Source organism: Bombus vancouverensis, chromosome 3, assembly GCF_051014615.1.
Source record: "Bombus vancouverensis nearcticus chromosome 3, iyBomVanc1_principal, whole genome shotgun sequence".
NCBI lineage: Eukaryota > Metazoa > Arthropoda > Insecta > Hymenoptera > Apidae > Bombus > Bombus vancouverensis.
The window spans coordinates 12569915-12589235 of NC_134913.1; the positions used below are offsets into that span (position 1 = coordinate 12569915).

Below are 19321 nucleotides of genomic sequence, written 5' to 3' on the forward strand. Positions count from 1 at the left end.
CTACGTATAAATTTAATACAAAGTTAATAAAAATGTACAAAACACATTTCTTCGCGGAAACGTCGAAAATAGCAAACGTTAAAGAATACATCTATCCGTATATCTGCACTAATGGTATTATTAAATTTGATCGAACCTTTTGAATGTTTCCAAATTTTCTAAATTTTATAATTCATTTTATACTTGGAACAGTGATCAAATTTCAGTGGAAAAACCCCCGAAACGACCGTTACATAAATATCGTAGCCAGCCAAGCATAATATATGACGTACCTAACGACATATACTCGCCATCGTATCGTCACGAATACCTTGAATTTCGTGCAAGTCCGCAGAGATAATCGCAATCCTCCCGCTGTGTCGTCTCCGTTTCTCGTCTCCAGGCGTTTGTATACCTTCTCTGGTACGTGGAACGATCTCAATTAAATAAACTCTGTGTCAGCGTAGTCTCCTCGTTCATATAAAAGTTCCGCACAGTTAAGGTCAGTAGGTCGGCGTCGTGTCAAATGAAATATACGAATCCAGTCTGACCGAATTGCACGAAGGACGAAGCCGGCGGTTAATAATGCATGCGGCATACATAGTCTCTGTCTTTCCTTCCCTTTAGCCTGTAAATCTTGTCAATCGTCCACCTTGACGAGGCTATCATCATCCGTGACTAGGGTGCATAGATTTTCCCTCTTTCTCTGTTCTTTCTGTTTTATTACGTTTGTTTGCTGCGCGGCTTTTCCCTTTGATGTGCCATCGATTGGTATCGAATCGCGTCACCGCAACCAATCTATCTCGATGAAAGCCGCAGCCAGAGAGAACTAATTTTTCTCTTTTTTCCTTTTTTATTTTTTGCTTTTGCTTTTTGCTGACACTCGTTGTCAGTTTTCATGGTCACTCTCGGGGAAATTGAATCTTTAAAGGCTGAAGGGCTACCGAGCGTTTTTGATGATCAAAAGAGTAACGGATGAAACGAAGTGTTTTTTTCTTTTGATTTTCGAGAGAACGGAGTAAATTACGTTGAGTAATTTTGTCGGTTAACAGCGGAATATCAGCTTTTAGCAGAACTTTGATCGTCGTCCAATCGAAAGTTGTTGAGTTGTGTAAAATAATCAATTTATAGATTTGCTAATCTAGTAATTCGTGAATCAGCGTTCATTTAATAAATATTGATCGTATAATGCAGAAAATCTTGTTTCATATAACAATTTAAGACAATATTGTGGAAATTAAATAATTCCTCCATTCCTTCAGTTTATCGAAGAGAATTATGTTTAAGGATCATCAGTGATTATTCCTGATATCCTTCATAAGAAAAATAACGAATGATGGTTATTTCGAGACAACGTTAGTCGAGTCAAATAATTTCTTCGTTACTTCAACTGATCACGAAAATTCATATTTAGCAATTATCCTTCGCAAGAAAAGTAACGATTGCCGATTTATGGATGATTTATGTCTACAAATTCTCAAGTCAATCTTTTGCAATATATAAAACTTAAACGATACCGAATAAGTAAAAAATCAAATTTTATATAATTCAAGAAAAGAAGCCAGTTTCCATTTAGTAATCTATTTATCGTATCATTTTGATTTTTCATCGTTCATCGTTCATCGTTCATTTGTGTATCTTCTTTTTAAAAAGCCGCGAAAATCTTCGCTCTTCGCTAACTAAAGAACAATTTCGCCCGACCTATGTCCATTTCCTCGAAACTGCAGTTATTCCGAATGGTTGAACGTCCCAAACGATTTCGAAAGGAAACGCGGTGATTAAATCGCCAATTTGCGCTCCCTCGACGTGAATCGCGCGGAAGCCGGAAAATGATGTAACTGGGATTCCAGTACAGTCGTGATCTGTATGAAAAAGCGATTCGACATTGTGAATGAGGAACGCGACACGAAAAAGGGAAAAATGAAGGAAACGAAGTAAAAGAGAGGTCACAGAGAGATCATAAAAATTCTCCAGTCGTAATAATGCGTACACGCAATCAAGTTACATTACCATCCATAAGTATCTGAGCATCTGGTGCAATTTAATCGAAAGGTTAATATTTCTATTACATTTCCAACTTATGATAGAATAACGTTTCGTTGCTATTAATTTTTTACCTCTTGTCGCAGCTGGGATTTAATGAAACTGGAATAAGGAATATAACTGCGTCATTCGAGAATTCTATATTTATCTCTAATGAATCGTTGACACTTCATGGAATCAAGATAAATATTATTATTAGTGCGTCTAGATACAAATACTCTGGATAATCCAATATGTGTATCGATCGTGACTTAGCCGTTTTTATTCTATCCAATTATCGCGCATTCCATTAAATAAACGCTGATTCAAGAATTAGTAAATCAGCAAATCCATAAATTTAATAATCTCCATCTACCTTCGATCATTACTTTTTTATTTACACTAATTCGCATTAACTACTGTCTTTACAGCAGTTTTAATATCTTCTAACTGCGCGTGTATGTTGCTTCGGATAACAGATCAGGGACAACAATTAGATCGAAGATTTTCACTGGAAAGAAGCGTAGTTTGTATATTTTCATATATTTATTTATTTTCTACGTTTAACTTAGCAACGTTCGTCGTATTTATGAACAGTAGCGTGCGTGAAACGAAGACAGATGAAATCCATCCGTCTCATGAATAGGAATTTCCATCGGTTTCCAACAGGAGGGTAAAAAAAAGTATCGGTAAAACCAACAAGGCTGAAGCTCTTTAAACTCGTGTCCGAGACATTATCGACGTGACGCTTCGCATATCGGTGAAACCGGTTGCAAGGTAACGTTCAACAACTTGTTGACAGGCCACCTACTACGTGCGCACCACCTCTTTATCCTATTATTTTCGGTCGAATGATGATAAACTCGTTTAACACGGTACCTGGGACCTCCAAATGTCAGGATCAAGTGTCTCGTACTTTTTGACTCCGTCTATTCATCTTTCACACAAAGAATTTACCTTTGAGAAATCTTTCTCGTAACTCTGTTTCTAATATCATTAAATGTTTGTGCAGTTTCCTAGTTTTATGAATATGATACCACGAACGACTGGGAAAATTGTTTTACTCATCAAACGAACAGGGAGATCTGCATCCTAATTCGTTGAATATAATGACATCCTTGAAGATTTTACACGCATAGCGTGCAATTTTGTCACGTGCCTTCGTATCGCTAAATATCCATAATTTTCACGTGCATTCTTAGAATAGGTCAGCAATTGCAACAGATGTTTTAACGTAAATGTGCAATCTCTTCGATTGGCTGTTCGATTATTTAACATCCATCTGCACATACTCTGTTTATCACCTCCTGCGTCTTCAAATACGTGATCGAACGTATATCTTTCAATGTTCGAAGTTTCAATCTGTTTGGATATTTGTAATACGCGATTGACATTCTGCTAAGACTATTCTTCTTGCTTTTACTTTGCTGTTAAATATCTTTCGGTATCTAAAGTACTGTGATCCAATATCTTTTGGACTGGGTTAGATACTTTGGGTATTTTGGAGAGACAGATACCTCTGGTAATAATTCCCATTAACAGATCGTGGATGTTCTTGCGTTCATAAAACATTTAAATGTAAGAAACTCTACAAACACTGTAACACTGCGCATAATATGCAAAAATGTGTAAAATATTTAAGTACGAAATAAATACCTATCTATACGTTCTAGTTATATTCTATTATAAAGCATAAATTTGCATAAATATTTTTCGGGGATTTTCATTCCTCACGGGAATACCCTATTCGACTACGACAATATTTTTCCAGTATTTCCCTTACTTTGTAGCTTTCTAAACTAAAGCTTTATCTTCGAGATATCGCTCGTTGCATCCAATGCTGGTTCATCTTCTATTAAATCGCATTTATGTGGGACGTACCTCCATTTCGAAATATAAATGAAGATGTAGCTAGAGATTCGACAGGAGATACCTCGTTTTCGAGGCTAATTAAATCGCGAGCGGACTGGTCGTTCGATAAAACGGCTCGGTTGATCGAGCAACTGGAAATAGAACGTCGGAAAATTCTCACAGCTGATCCATAATGTATCGAAACCGAAGAATTCAAGCTAACAACCACTCTGATCTAAGTTTACACACCTGTATCGGTAAATTTACCTGAATAGAAAGAGACTCGATGGAATTAATTAATGCTTTCTGTCGAATCTTTCTCGGGTCATGAGAAAATCGTCGTTTCCGTTGTGATTACACTTATATGTACAGGATGTATATAATACAGATATAAAATACAGGATGCAAAATATATATAAAATACCCAAGACATAGTATTCCTTATGGTATAGATTTAACGAGCGATACTTTGGATTGCATCTCTTGAATCAGAAAAATATGAATTTACACAAATATCCACAATCCAGTTATAAGAGACGTGCAGTTTTATATTGTATGTTTTTGTAGAGGAGACACAATGCACAAAAACTTACGATGAATTTTACTAAAAACGAATATACATTTACCGTTTACTCGACTAGTGACTTGTTAAAATACAAAAAAAAGAATATAATTTTAATATAGAAAATAATTAATCCTTTAAGTGAACCGCGAAAAAGAACAGAATCTTACTACTTTTTATCCGTGATAAGTTACGACGATTTAAACGGATTTCCCAAGTCTATTACGATTTTCATGATTCAATGAACAAACCATGAATGTTTCCAAACTGATAACTACTATCTTCTTTACATCATGTGAAAACAGTTATCGTTCGAGACGAGTTGAACGATCTATAATCTATAACGAGATAATAATCGATGTATATAAAAATAAAATTCATCGGTTTGTTGTTAAATATTTGATTGTTTCTCGAGTATCGATTTTCCACTTCTGACCGAGCATCTTGTAATATTATATTTGAAATTTAATAATAATAATTATTATAGTAATATTATAATAATCTTAGTATCGTCGTATTATATTTGGAATTTAAAAATACAATTCATAAATAGGGAACTTACGGAATATATAGTATTCGAGATAAAGAAATAATTTCGTCTGAATTTAATCTGCACGTGTTATGTGTGAAACAAGTTCACGTGCAAATTATTCAATAATAATTGAAGCGTTAAAGAGCAAATGAATCGCGAACTGGCCGATTGAATACGTTCAATTTGCAGGGAAAACGTTCCCTTTCGAGTGGAGAGGTATTCTCGTTTCGGTTTTAGATACAACAGGGGGTTTTATTGCCAGTCGTTCAACGTGCTCGACCGACCATCATCGTGTCTAGCACAGAACGCACAATGCACGGTATCTCAGCTGGATCGAAGCTCTTTTTCAATCGTTCGATCGCGACTCGAACAATACCGATACATCCGCGCAAATCGTACAGCAGAACGGAAACGTTTTGTTGAACTACGAGTAAGTACGAACCACACATGATCCACGGAGGTTCGAATTTTATTGCGTTTCTCACAATTAGGTGAATGGTAAGGTGACGCAACTGAAATCAATTTGGAAGAATTAATGAAATTTGAAGGACTAAAATTGAACCTAATTATCGAGTAATGAAACTGGAGATCTCTTCTATGGGATTGCTTTTAATTATTGTGCTTTGCTTTAAAAAGAACGAAAGGAATCTTCTTAGAATTGGTTACATTAAATCGATTTTTATATAAAAGAAGACAACATAAAATTTAGATAATTAGTAGAAAAATTAATTAAGCAATGATAAGATAATTATTAGAGTCGTCTGTAATTCAATCGATAGTAATAAGTAGTTGCAACTGATCACTTTACTAGTCTCCAGACTAACAAAGTATACATGGAATTTATTGTTCCGAGGAAATTCGAAATATTTTTCCAGCCGGTCTAAACTAGAACTTGGCGATAATAGAAGTACTTAAAAAGGTCGGCAAGATAAAAGACAACTCATTGATTTTTGGGATAGCTCCAAATTGTAGGGAGACCGTTCCATAATCCACTTTGGCGAACGAAAGAGATTAGGGTTCACAAAGAGAGGTGGACGCTCTTTGTTTTGTTGCGCAAAAACCTGAATCTAAAGCGTGACGTCGTAGCTAGGGGAACAAAAGAGCATCTGTGTTTTTCGTTTCATGCGATTCTGAATCCCGACCAGCATCAATTTCATTTAAGAAATTGAATTATGCAATTCGGTTAAATACTTCAACATTGACACATTAGATGTAAAAATCCTTGTCCTGGTGATTACACGGAGAATAAAGATTTAGCTAGAATCTTTCTAACACTCGGCTGTTTCTTTCTCCATTAAATAATATTTAATACATAATTCATTTTTTTACGATAACAATTCTCTTAATGTTAAAGCCCGTAATTAAGTAACTTCGTAAAATTTCCAATGTTCCATTCCAATTCGTCACAAATGTAAAATATAGAATTGACGAAATAAATACTACAAAATGAATTACCATATCAGCAAACTGTTACGATCACCTATGACCTATGCGATCTACGAAAACCAGTTCAACTAATATTTCAATGTTTCAAAACGAACGATCTAGAAATTTTAATAATTCCAGAAATTAGTTTCCCCTAAGGAATTCGCTTGCTTAACGTTTAATTAGTCCTGTATAAATAGATAGAACCTCCGGCAAACCTCGTCATCATGCTCGAATAGTTTTCCCTCGTTGCATTAAATCGTCCATAACGATGTAATATTAAATAAATGTTTGGGAAAATCCCAGCGACGTTTACACTTACGCGTACATCGTGTGCGTTCACGGATAGATTTCAGAAGGCAGCCAAGCGAAATCTTGAAACGAAAGAGTAAGAATCGAACGCAGTGGGGCACGGGCGTTATAAAATAAGTGTATTATCACGTAAACGGATATGCCACGGAACCGTTACGATAACTCGTATATCGAAGATATATGCGTATACCGAGCACACCTTGAAAGGTAACTAGTGCGTTCGCGTTTCCCTCCAGACGAACATCTTTACGAGCATGTATCGTTTTTATCCCCTTTTTCTCCATATTATATATTTTATGAACCCCATTAACGATGGTAAAATTGCGGCTTCCGTTACGACATTGAGATCTTTGAAAACGCATATAAAGTACATATATACATATATATATGGATCCTTGTATACATATAATCTTTATTTTCGCTTGCCTTTTGGCTACCCGGTGATCTCCGGTTTACATTGTACAAATATACACACGAGTATAGTAATAATCCAACAGTAATAATAACTGTGCTTAAAATTTCAGGTCTATGACTGGATAACAAACTAGCTGAATGTAGCTCTATAATATAACACTTTGCATCGTCTGTTCGCGTATAAAGGAGTATACTGGAGTTATAGGAACAGTATCGAATGGCTGATAAAGCGTATAAAGCTTGCTGAGCAATTAATCGAGAGAAGCTGTGACCTTTTTACGATGTAAGGAGACACTTTTTTTTTATTGTGTTTACGCAATATCCGATATTAGTGGTCATTGGGGTTTTTTTTTTATTTTTTGAGGAGAATTAATTAATTTGTTATTTTTTGGACAGAGTTAATCAATGGGAGTTATCCCGTGTATAACAAATAAATAAGTAAATTTCACTTTAATATTCTCGATACGTTTGAAAGTTGGCTTTTCTAAATACATATTTAGACAATGTTTATTCGATAACGTTGAAAATGTTGAATAAGTTGTCAGGTAAAATTAGATAAAATTGCAGCAGGAAATTTAGATTTCTATCTCGGGGCGATTGTAGAAGCTTTTCCGACTTTCGATATCTGATTTTCTCTAGTTTCATCTCTTTTCATACTTGATAGTTACAGATATATAATTCTCGACCTACTTGGAGCAACATGGAAAAATCGATCGTTCTAAATTGTAATTTTGAAACTGGTCCGAGAATAATTCCTTTTTTATATAGATCCATAGATACGCGTAAAATAAAAATATTCAATATATCTTCGTGTGACTATATAAACGAGGATAAAATTTTTACTGGTTATGAATTATTTCATCATTCGTCCAAAGAAATCTAAGTCCAATTCTATCTTTTCTACAATTAAATATTCCCATTATTATTACTCTTATTCTTTATTTCCATTAGAAGCTCAGGTAATAAGCTGATTACAAATATAAATAAGAAAGTAATAATATTACAAAAGTGTATAAGCAGATATACAGAGTGTACCAATTTTGTATAGCTATACATTGCCAGTATATTCTACAGCTCACAGTATAAACATTTTCTTATTAACGCAAGATTAGCAGCGACAAAAAGTTAAGTTTATTACCCTTTGAAGCTTTCGTTTATTACTCTTTCAAGTTGACGTCGTAGAAATATTACGATACCGATCTGACTACTATTACTGCTAGATGTAAATATTCCTGATCTATTTGTACCGTAGTACTTTGTACCGTAGTAACGCGCGTCCGTTACCGTTCGTTTCGTATGTCATTTCCTTGTGATAACACTTTAACAATGCTTTCAATAACATGCATATGTTTATATGACATTTTTTTCTTATCTTGACAACATTTGGTTGGAAAGAACACCCGGTATTAGTAACAATATTTCTTCGATTCAGCGTTGGTTCGTACTATCCTTCTGCGATTAAATATTCTAAATAGTAAATTCTTAATTTCCTTTTCAAAACCTGTCTCTTTTGATAAATCTTAATCTGTTGCTATTTTATTAAAAATATTTAATATATATATATATTAATCTAGATATTGCTATCTCTATAAATTGAAATACTTCTTGACTTCTTGGAGCTTCTCAAGTTCCATTTCGATAATCTTAATTTTCAAAAGTATCGAAAATTAACATCTATTTATATAATTCTGTTTCCACGAAGCCTTGACTTCCTTTCAAAGTTCAGTGGATTCAATGTTCGATTAATTCTCTCACTAGACACACGGTACGTGCTAATTTTATGAACGGACCGTCAGATCTGCGAAATAATTTCTCCGTCGAGAATTTCCTGAAACAAAATAACAAACAAGGGGAAGGATCGAACGAAAAAAAAGAAAAGGAAAGAATCGGCCATGAACACGATATAGTAGCGAGAAATTGTTTTGGCGCGATCGCGGGTTGGTTCTCTCCCGCAGTATTCGCGCGTTCGTTTCGTTTCCTTGCCACTAACTGAAGCGAATACACACGAAGCAAGGTAGGAGATCCAGTTATACGCGGGCTGTGTTAAAGATACGCTCTGTAAGCAGAAACATAATCGCAAAGAGGCGAGGTATTACTGTTACAAAAGTTAAGGTCGCTATAAAACACGGCAGAACGAACGTTACGTAACATCGTATTTAGAAACTGGAAACCTCGTAGATTTTCAAAAGAACACCATCGTCTTATCGTTATTTCTATTAGAAAAAAATTATATCACCTTTAAAAAAAGAAAAAAGATTCGCAGATTACTTTCATGACAAATGTCGTATCCGATATTTTGTGAAATTAATGAAATTGATCACTTATAAGATTCTTTATAATTTGTGAGATGAACGAATATAAGATATTCTACCTTTGAAGCAACACAAAAATTAAAAGATTGTACTCTACGATATTATTCAAAAATTCGCCGTACCTTATAACTTTTAAACAGCTTCTTTATACGTACACAAATGCTTACTAAAGATATTCTCTTTGCGTATAAACCAACCATTAAGAAAGTCTTATTTATCTAGAAATAAAAGACCAGAATTTTCTTCTAAACCTTCCAACACCGCGATGACTTTCAAAAGAATCTAAATAAGAGTCAATTATACCGCAACGTCACCCTGTGAAAATATTCGCAAAGAAAGTTCACAGTTTCGATCCATTAGCAATATAAACCCATTAAAAAATTAGTAACGCACACGATGTTAAATCTGTTGATATTTTTCCTTTCGCGGTGCAAACTGCGCCTTGGTATCTCGGGTTACCTCTGAATTAGCTTGCTATATCGTAATAACGATCTCGTTAGAGCTCGTCTCCTCCGTTTACTACATGTTCAACCCTCCCTATATTAAATTCGAATACGATATTAGCCTGTGCACGTGCACTTTTCCAAGCGTTTCGTGCGCATTTTTCTCCTTTTTCCTTTCTTTTCCTTTTTCATTACATGCAACGAAGAAACGTAGATTAAACCCTTCGTAAATTAGACTTCGACATTAGACTTTGCACGTGAATTTTCCAACCGTTTCACGGGTGTATTTCTCTCTTTTCTCTTCTTATTGCTTGTTCTTTTTCAACGCAAAAAATAACAAAACGATAAAATTGCAGATGTCTTGGCAAAAGGTTTACCTCGCTGTTGGACTGTTCGGTGTTCTGTTGTTGCTGACGAATGCAGACAACAGCGTGCACATTCTGTCAAAGTATCAGCAATTAGTCACCTCGACCGCTCTGAACTGGCTTCCCCGTGCTTACTACGATTCATCCAAGGAAATAGTCATCGGCGGTTTTGCGATCGAAGAATCGGAAGGTATGTGCAACCAGACGAGAGAACTTAACAAAATATGGTCCTTTCTCTGGCAAGGTCGACCAGAAATTTTACGTTCAACGAAACTTTAATTTTATTCCCCGATCATCCTCGTCGCTTTCTCTTTTTTAATTTAGTCTCGCTATGCCACGCGTAAGAAATACTTAAACGCACAGGACAGAAATTGATTTTTGAACCTTTTTCTTCGCCAGAAAGAAACCAAGTTAATGAGATGCATGATTTAGTCAACAACTTCTTTAAAACTAACTTTCGTCAGTTTATTTGATACGATAAATGATATAAAGTAAATTTCAAGACTTCTAACACACTTGTCTCTCTATTCGTCCCTTTTGCTTTTCTTTGACTGTCGATGAAAATACTTTTATGCCTATTTCGAATTACATTACTTCAATTACAACATACCACCGCGTACGTACAAAATGGTACAATGTTAAATTCTTGTGTTAATTTGAAACGAACTGAGACGATTTTAATTGTTATGCATGATGCAATGAGATGCAACGTGTGTTAACTTTTATCCAGTCTTTTCAGATCATTCCTCCTCAATTAAGTACTAAGAATGAAATGACTAACGTATCGATCACCATGATTCCACCCAAATTAATTTGAAAAGCGAATATTTACAACTTACGTCGCATCTTCTTTTTTAATTGAGCGGTCTCTCCTCAGAAAACGTCTAAGCAAACATAAAACACCATCTAGCTTAATCATCCCCAGGCATCTAATGAGGCTATTGTACACCAGAGCAACGCATCACTCATACTCGGAAACCGAGGCCAGTTACATTCTCGTGTTAATTTCCCGTCGCCGCTAATTGTCGCTAAGCATCGTCTCGACATCATCTTCAAAAGGCTCATGAACGAACTTTTCTCGCCTACGTACCTGGCGCAGACGGTTTATCCCTTAACAATACAAATATACAATTGTCTGCACTTACATTTTCATCTTCTCGTCTACCCTGACTAGTCTGGCCTACCCTCTACTACCCTCTGTCTGTTTATTCGCGATAAGAATACAGTGGCTTATGAAAGTACTTGACACTCATCATAGACAGTTTTTATGTATACATAATACAGCATATATTATGAAGCATTTTGAAATACCATTAGCACTGTAATTATGGTTTAAATAATCCATAAATAAGTTTTCGTTTGCTTTTTAACATGTTACTTACATCTATATTGCAATGTTTCCAATATAATTTTTGCAGCTTGTATACTAAGCTTTATATAGAAATATAAAATATTTTAAATTAGGAAAAGGTATTTTTTTGAAAGTGATTATTAGTAATATTTAATAAATAATAATATAAATAATAAAATATTTTTTACACTAAGATACTATAAATTGTTTATTAAATGCATTACTCTCTCCGGATCTTCTTCGTTGTACTGATTTAAAAAACAAGACTAAAGCCAGTAATCAAAATTAAGAAAAGTACCTAAACCGCGTAATTGGTCGTATGAGCACGTTCGCCCCTTTAAATATATGTTCCAAAAACAGGTTCTTACGAGTGTCGGGATACTTTCGTCAGCTACTGTACCATACCGTAGATGTATTCTATATTCATTATGTTCATTATTTTTTTTTTATGTTCATTTTTTTCTCACAGACAACTCGTTCAACAATCAAGCGGAGAAATCGGAGAGAAGAAGGCCCCTGTACGTATGCAGAGTACTGCACACGGCCGTCTGGGTGGCTGGCAGTCAGAAGGGTGACGAGCAACGATGCACAGTGACGATTCACGGTAACGTGCAGTCGTACGACAAATACGACCTGTTAGAAAATGTGGACAGTGCAGCCCGCGTCAACTGGGAGCACTGGGACAAATACAAGAACACACCGGTTGGTGCCGTGGCCATGGAGAAGATGTTCATCGCGCGTCATCCCGCGAAAACTGACAAAAATGCCTCATCGCCGAGATACACCCATTATATCGGCACCTTGAATAAACGTATTCTTGGGAGTATCAGCTACGTCAAAGACGTAAGTAATTGCTCCGCGATTTACACTGAAAGAGCGGGGTGGGATCTACAGGGTGTTAATTCTCTCCCTTGGATTTAGTAAGAGCGACGCTTACTAAAGAGCGTAACGCTTGTAAGCTGGATTGCAAGGTGGTTGGTTAATGCAGGGTGGGAGATTAAACCGACGGGAAGAAGGAGGAAGCGAAGGGTGCTCCTTCAACTGTGAGGTTGCGGTTGACAGGCGGTTGGGGGTGGTCTTTTTCTGTTGAAATGACGGATGATGGGGAAGACGAGTTTTAGGATTTGCGGTGAATTAATCTTCTCATATACGTATGTATGTATGTCTCGTGTATTTATGTGGGAACGGTTTTTCATCGTATGTTAAAATACAACGTGAACTTGTCAATTTCTAGATGGTATGATTCTTTAATATTATATTAATGGTACCGTGGGTGAATATTTGAAAATAATATAATTATGTTTTTAAATTGTATAATTGGAATTGAAAATAAAATACGTAAGATTGAAAGTACTTGAGAAGAATATAGGGAATATAATTCTTGCGAATATTGGAAGCTAATATGAGAATTATAATTGACGTAGTTATTCAAAGCACATATTTGTTGATAGAAATTTATTAAATACAGGAAAATCGAGTCACGATCACACAAGGATATAAAAATAAAACCGAACTTTCGAGTAGAGTCTTTAATTTAAATCTTTCTCAAGCGAATGTTCGCCCCTGGTACCGATTAATAGTTAAGAATCAATATTGTATTAACGCGATATTCCATTTGCAATTTCTTTCAGTCAATTTATAGTACTGCATTATGCTTTTTGATATTATGGACGTGAGAAGGAACCCCAAGGATTTTTTTTCAATTTAATGATCAAATAAGCCATATAATTCACACATAAAAATTTCTAAAAGTTATGCACGAAGGGATTAATGCGGATGTTGGAGAAAGTAGTCGATGAAATTTTAATCGGAGTTTGCGTGATTGGACGATGAATGGAATGATTTCGTTCATCGACTATTTAATTAATTGGTACATTCTTTAGATAAGGAGAACTCTATTTTGCCAGTAGTTGATCTTAGATTAATTACTTCTTAAATTAATGGAATCTTAAATTAATGGAATGAGTATTTCTTTTTCGAAATATGAACCAAGTGTATCTCAAATATTGAAATTTATTATTTTCAGGATTCTTCGCATAACGTTGTGGAAGGTATTATTTCTTTGAAATAGAAGTTAAGCTAGTTTCAATATTTGAACAAATCGATCGTTGATTTATATTTCATTCTATCTTGCAGAAAATAAATACGATTTCAGAGCAACAGTAACTAGTAGCCATATTCTTATTCCTTCTAACAAGAACTCGAATATGTTCTCAGAATTAAAACCGACCAAATATTGGATTTTATTTTAATCCATGTTTCAATTAATACTTTTAAAGTATCTTAGGAAACCAATAACCCGCTGCGCTTTTATCTTTCTTAATAGGGTCACGGTACTATTAATAAAACATTATGACCTTTTTCCATTAGGATGGTACCGAAGAAACCGCGAAGGATGGCGATGTCCTAGTCGAGACGGAACCGACCTCCTACGATTTGGAAAACGTTAAATTGAATTGGCCTAAAATGCGAGTGGTTAATCGTACATCCCTTGAACTTGACAACGCGACTATCGTTAATGATGGAACGGAAAATGCGACAATAGCGAAAGCTTTTGGTTACAAGTACAAATATTCCATTTACTGGGGTCAAGGCCATGCCATACTAAAAGGCTTAAACACATCAATTAAATTGACGAACGGTACGGCTTTGTCGAATATAATGTGGGGCACAAAGGAAACTAGCAATAATACCGACATATACACGTAAGCATATTTTCCATATAGTTTGAAATCAGTTAACGCATAATGTGTGGAAAGTCAGATGTATTAAATTTTTATAGGATTTATAATTCATATTTCGAACAATATCCGATCATTTATTATCAGAAAAAATATCTTACTGACATAATTTATCGTTATTTTGCTTATCGATTGAATGGCATTAATTGATACTTGAAAATTTCTGAAAAATGTTGAAAAAATAATTCCATTTATAGTAGATTCTTATGTTTTAAGTCGTTATCTTTATTTTGTCGCAGTAAAATTATTATATAAATCTATATAAATATGTATATACAGAGAAAGCTAATTGTAGCGATATTATATGGAATATGAAAAAACGCTGTATCTTTTTTCTAAATTTTTCATCTTTTCTTTTCAACAACATTTACAGTTGCAATCTGTCTAAGTAAAAGAGAGATGGAGAGAGTATGATATATTAATGTATCAAATATTACAATACACTAAACAAAATTGTTAAATTATTTTTTATATTGCACAGAAATGAGATATTAAGCAGTACATATAAAATATAATATCCAATCCAACAATATGTTATAACTATGTTATAACATTTGAAACAATCTTACAATCGTTGTGTCCAAGTCTCCAATAATACTAATACGCTACTTTTTTAAAACAGGGTAAAAATTAATCTCCTGCCCGGTACAGGAATAAACGTGAGTCTGGTAGCGAACTACACCTCCATGGAGGTACCCTATTCCGGAAAATTAATTTCCCATTACGAGGATGGAGAGACGAGGTCTCGCCAGATAAGCGGCATTCGCGCCGAAGAGAGCATGTTCGATGTAAAACCCATATTCGGACCCATTTACTTCCTTGCCAATTATAGTCTAGTTCCTACCACCACCATACCACCTACCACGGAACCGAGCACCACCGCAACCCCGCAGAACGTAAGCAACGACGTTCGACAGGACTACGGTACGGAAGAGAGCGAGCATCATGACGAGAACATGATCATACCACGGAAGAAATCGGATCTGTCTAACATGCAGAGCGATGACGGTGGACCGTTGTCGCTGAAGAACAAGGTAGAGGTGACGTACTCCGGAGCGTCGTCTCTTCTTAGATTAAACGTAGGATTGCCTTTATTAATTTCGTTACTGACGGTGGTCAATAAAATTACGTGAAAAGATCGATGATTCCGAGAGTATCCTAAGCCCTAAGTTGCAATAGTAATATATTCGTAGAGGAAAAAAAATAATGTCCAGAGATTATCACAAAACGCAGACTAAAAAAAAAAATCGTAAAAAAAAGACAAAAATGGAAATAGCGAAAAAAAGGTAAAAAAAAATAGATGAATTGAATACAAATACACACAAGATGTTGCTGTAATTTCGTACATATAGCAGAGTATGTAACGAAATAAAAAAAGCTACCTTGATTATAAATCGCTGATCAAGTCAGACCGCGATGTCAACGCTGACATAATGCTTGCCTTTCGAAGATGAATAAAAAAAATACTTCATATTTAATATATATATATATATATATATACATAAAAAATATATATATATACACGTTTAGGATAGCAAATGAAAGGGATACCTTAAGCGATGAGCTAGTCTCACGACGAATGTTAAGTAAGTACAAGCGATCGCCAGCCAACATATGGACATGTTAACAACAGCCTGTGGATCGTTAACATTTACCTCTATATTGTTGAATTAATTGATGAATGTGTAAACTAACGACATTCCGTCTTTAAACTAATCTTCGCTGTGAATCGATTTTCCAGCTAAACTATTTTATGCCTTCGCAAAAGTGCACGTTCTAGGATCTTCTTCTAGAAAAGTCTTTGAAAACAAGCTTTGAATGGGAAAATAGAGAGTAAACACATGAGATACAGAAAGGATGATACCCTTTTCTTTGAGAATCGTGTTCAAAGAGAGTTTAGAATTACTGCAGGTATTATTCTCGGGCAACTATATATACATATATATATAAATATATGTATAGTTTCTGAAAAATTGGGAGAAATAACGACGAGTAAACGAGTGGGAAATTGAAGGTAAAAATGATGAAGAAAAAAATGATTACGGAGGGACAAAGATTCGCGAGTTAACGCAATTACAATATATATTTTTGAGATTGCAGTATAATTTTAGACAATTGTAAGATTTATAAAGGTGTAGCGAGTAAGAATATGTAGAGTACAGGTGGATGGGTACCTGTATTTTTTCAACGATGTTTCAATATCATTTGTCTGACTGATGTAAAGCTTCGAGGAGCCCTTAGATAAAATGAAATAGTAGGAGGATTGCTACATAATAAAAATATTGAAAGAAGTGCACGTTATTTGAGAATGGGTATAGTAGGTTAGTAGGTTTCAATTATTATATTATTGAAGGTAATTTGTTTCCAATTCTGTAAAAATAATACAATATTTTGTGTACCCATCTGTCTCATGTAAAGTGATAGGGCTTGCAGATTCCTAGAAAATAATTATTAATGGAAATTGTAATAACAAAGGAATGCAGTATTTTAATTTGTATAGATACGTTAATAATTTGTAAGGTACATTTGTTTAATAAGCGAGACGAGAAATATGGACTTATAACGTAATAACTACGTTTAATTTTAAACGTCTTTATGTTGAAAATTCAGGAAAAATAATTATATATGCCGTTCGTTCTCTTTTTTTCTTTCGACGATATTTTCTTGATACATTTGTATATGTATATAACGTAATTTCTATACTCTCATTAGGTATAATTGTTACGAACTTATTTAATCATTTATCATTTTTTCTAACAGTGGTAAATAACATCGTACGAATTATCCATATTTTATTACATTATAGCACTAACGGAAAAAATGTAAGAAGGAAACATTCATTTCGAACACGAACACATTGTCCATGAGTTTATAATAACATTAACCGAAGTAAGCCTAATCACAATATTGTGATATTCAGTAAAAATTTTATGTAGATGTAAAGGAATGTGACATATTCTGTTAAATAATTTGTTAATTATTATAGAAAGCAATAATTTGTTGCGAGATTGGGACATGTGAATTTTAGAATGTTGCGTGTTTAAATGAAACAGAAGAAAAAAAAAGTAGGTAGAAAGTAATGCAAGATAATGATATCTAATACTGTCAGCAATATTTTCTCATTGTGAATAAAGTGATGCGATGGACGTGGCCCAAAGTAAATGGATAGTATGTTTTCAAGATAAAAATTGATGAAAGATACAAATGATAATAGGGATATCTCTATATTTGGAAGAAAAGAAATTACCGCTTATTTTTTAGTTGCTTCTTCATATTTCTGTACGCCTTTGAGAAAATGTTAATAAAAACTCCAATGTAAAAATGACTGCATTTAGCAATACCCAGGACAACCCAGTTTTTTAGAAATATGTGCATTGCACCGATACATTATTTATAAATTATTATGATATAAATTATTATGTAAAAACAAATGTAGTTTCTTTCCCCCTTATTCTCCTTCTCTATGCATAAGCGCACACATGTGAAAAATATTTCGTGTGCTACAAAATGTATCTACATTGTCTTATTACTACATTATTCTTTTCTTTAACGATATTACCTTACTGTACACCCCCACCCCTGTGTATAATAAAAATTCTCATTAAAGTTAAAAACCATTTAAATATCTGATTGTTTTCCGCTATTTCATTTTCTAATTCCGATAAGGAAGTATAAATAGATCGATAATGTTGATATAATTTTATCTTCAAATTTTATAATCACAAAAATATTATTAAAATATTCCAGAATCTTTTAGAAATTATATAAGGTATAGTAAATATAAAGGCACATTTAAGGTATTGCACAACTACATTGAAAACTATGAGAGCCATGTATGAAAAACACTTACCAAGAACCCCATACTGTTGTGGAGTAAGTCTTACATCAGCATCTGGACCTCCTGGAACAGAAGATATAAGTGATACTCGATCACTTATATGACTTTTGCTGCTAGCTTCACTTTTTCTTGCCCATGATGCTTGCGATAATACATCTACAAATAAGACATAAATATCATAAGATTTTGTTATAGCATTAATAAAGTTTACATTATATGTTTATCATAATTTCTTTAATATCTACTTATAAAATTATATGCTATTGTAATAAATTACCAAAATTAGAGCTCTTTGCAGCAGTAAATCTTTGTTTTAGCTCCCTTAGGGTTCTTCTTGAAGGACGAGGACGTCTTCTACGTCTCTTTAAAAACTGTGCTAGTCCTCCTAATAGTAATGATCCTCCAGTAAGACAAATAATAAAAATCTACAAGAAAAAAAGGAAAATATCAGAATAAAATTGACTACTCCATTATAAACTAATATCGTACAAATTTTGTATACAAATATTTATCATATTACTAAGAGTAATAAAATAATTAAAAAAGTATAAAATATCATTCCGTAAATATTATATAATATAGAAATTATAGAATGTAAATATATTTATTCTAACCTCAAAAAGAGATACTTGCTTTTTGAGTTCTAGATAAATTTATTGATGGCAGTGAAATTACATAACGTTTACACAATGCACCTAAAAACTGGTGCGCGTTAAAAATGGACATTGCAAGTATCTTTGTTATAAACAATATAAATGGATATTTTCACACGGCTTAAACCAACAGATAAACATTAGATTCGAGAGAAACACTGCATTGAAGAACATTCGTTTGTGCGGTAAATATTCAAAGTATAAGCTATTACTATATTGATATAAGACGTGCAATAACGTGGGTTTAAATCTGCTCGCGCATTTATTGAATTATCGTTCGTTGTAAACACAAATTAATAAAACTAGTGTAAACACTGCAATAGCAACTTAAAACTACTAGTAATTTCGAATTTTTAAAATTGGAGGAATCTAATTTTTGTACTTTTGTATATACGAGATAAAGTTTGTATAATAAAAAGATATTATGCGTTCGTAATTGAAAAATAAAAATTATTACGAAATTCTAGGTAATATTCTTATATTTTCTTTAATGGATTTTTTAACATTATTAAAATATCCAC

At 33.9% G+C, this 19321-nt stretch overlaps 2 protein-coding genes across 5 annotated transcripts in view; one reads left to right on the forward strand and one right to left on the reverse strand.

Annotated features, from left to right (window-relative positions):
- The window catches only part of uzip (beta-pore-forming protein unzipped), a 34259-nt gene extending 16628 nt beyond the window's left edge, over window positions 1-17631 (forward strand). For 2 of the 4 annotated variants that reach the window (XM_076627933.1, XM_076627932.1), the window contains exons 2-6: window positions 7208-7380; window positions 10209-10407; window positions 12038-12411; window positions 13939-14273; window positions 14932-17631. In XM_076627933.1, coding sequence (XP_076484048.1) covers window positions 10209-10407; window positions 12038-12411; window positions 13939-14273; window positions 14932-15442 — 1419 coding nt within the window. In that variant the 5' untranslated portion in view covers window positions 7208-7380 and the 3' untranslated portion in view covers window positions 15443-17631. The remainder of the gene's footprint in view (window positions 1-7207; window positions 7381-10208; window positions 10408-12037; window positions 12412-13938; window positions 14274-14931) is intronic. The other 2 variants (XM_076627934.1, XM_033329295.2) reach the window with 1 other exon arrangement.
- Miga (mitoguardin) overlaps window positions 1-19031 on the reverse strand; it is a 43372-nt gene extending 24341 nt beyond the window's left edge. Inside the window, exons 1-3 of the mRNA XM_033329292.2 lie at window positions 18781-19031; window positions 18425-18572; window positions 18160-18303 (exon numbers count right to left, since the gene is read on the reverse strand). Coding sequence (XP_033185183.1) covers window positions 18160-18303; window positions 18425-18572; window positions 18781-18873 — 385 coding nt within the window. The 5' untranslated portion in view covers window positions 18874-19031. The remainder of the gene's footprint in view (window positions 1-18159; window positions 18304-18424; window positions 18573-18780) is intronic.
- Between the last annotated feature and the right edge of the window lie 290 nt (window positions 19032-19321).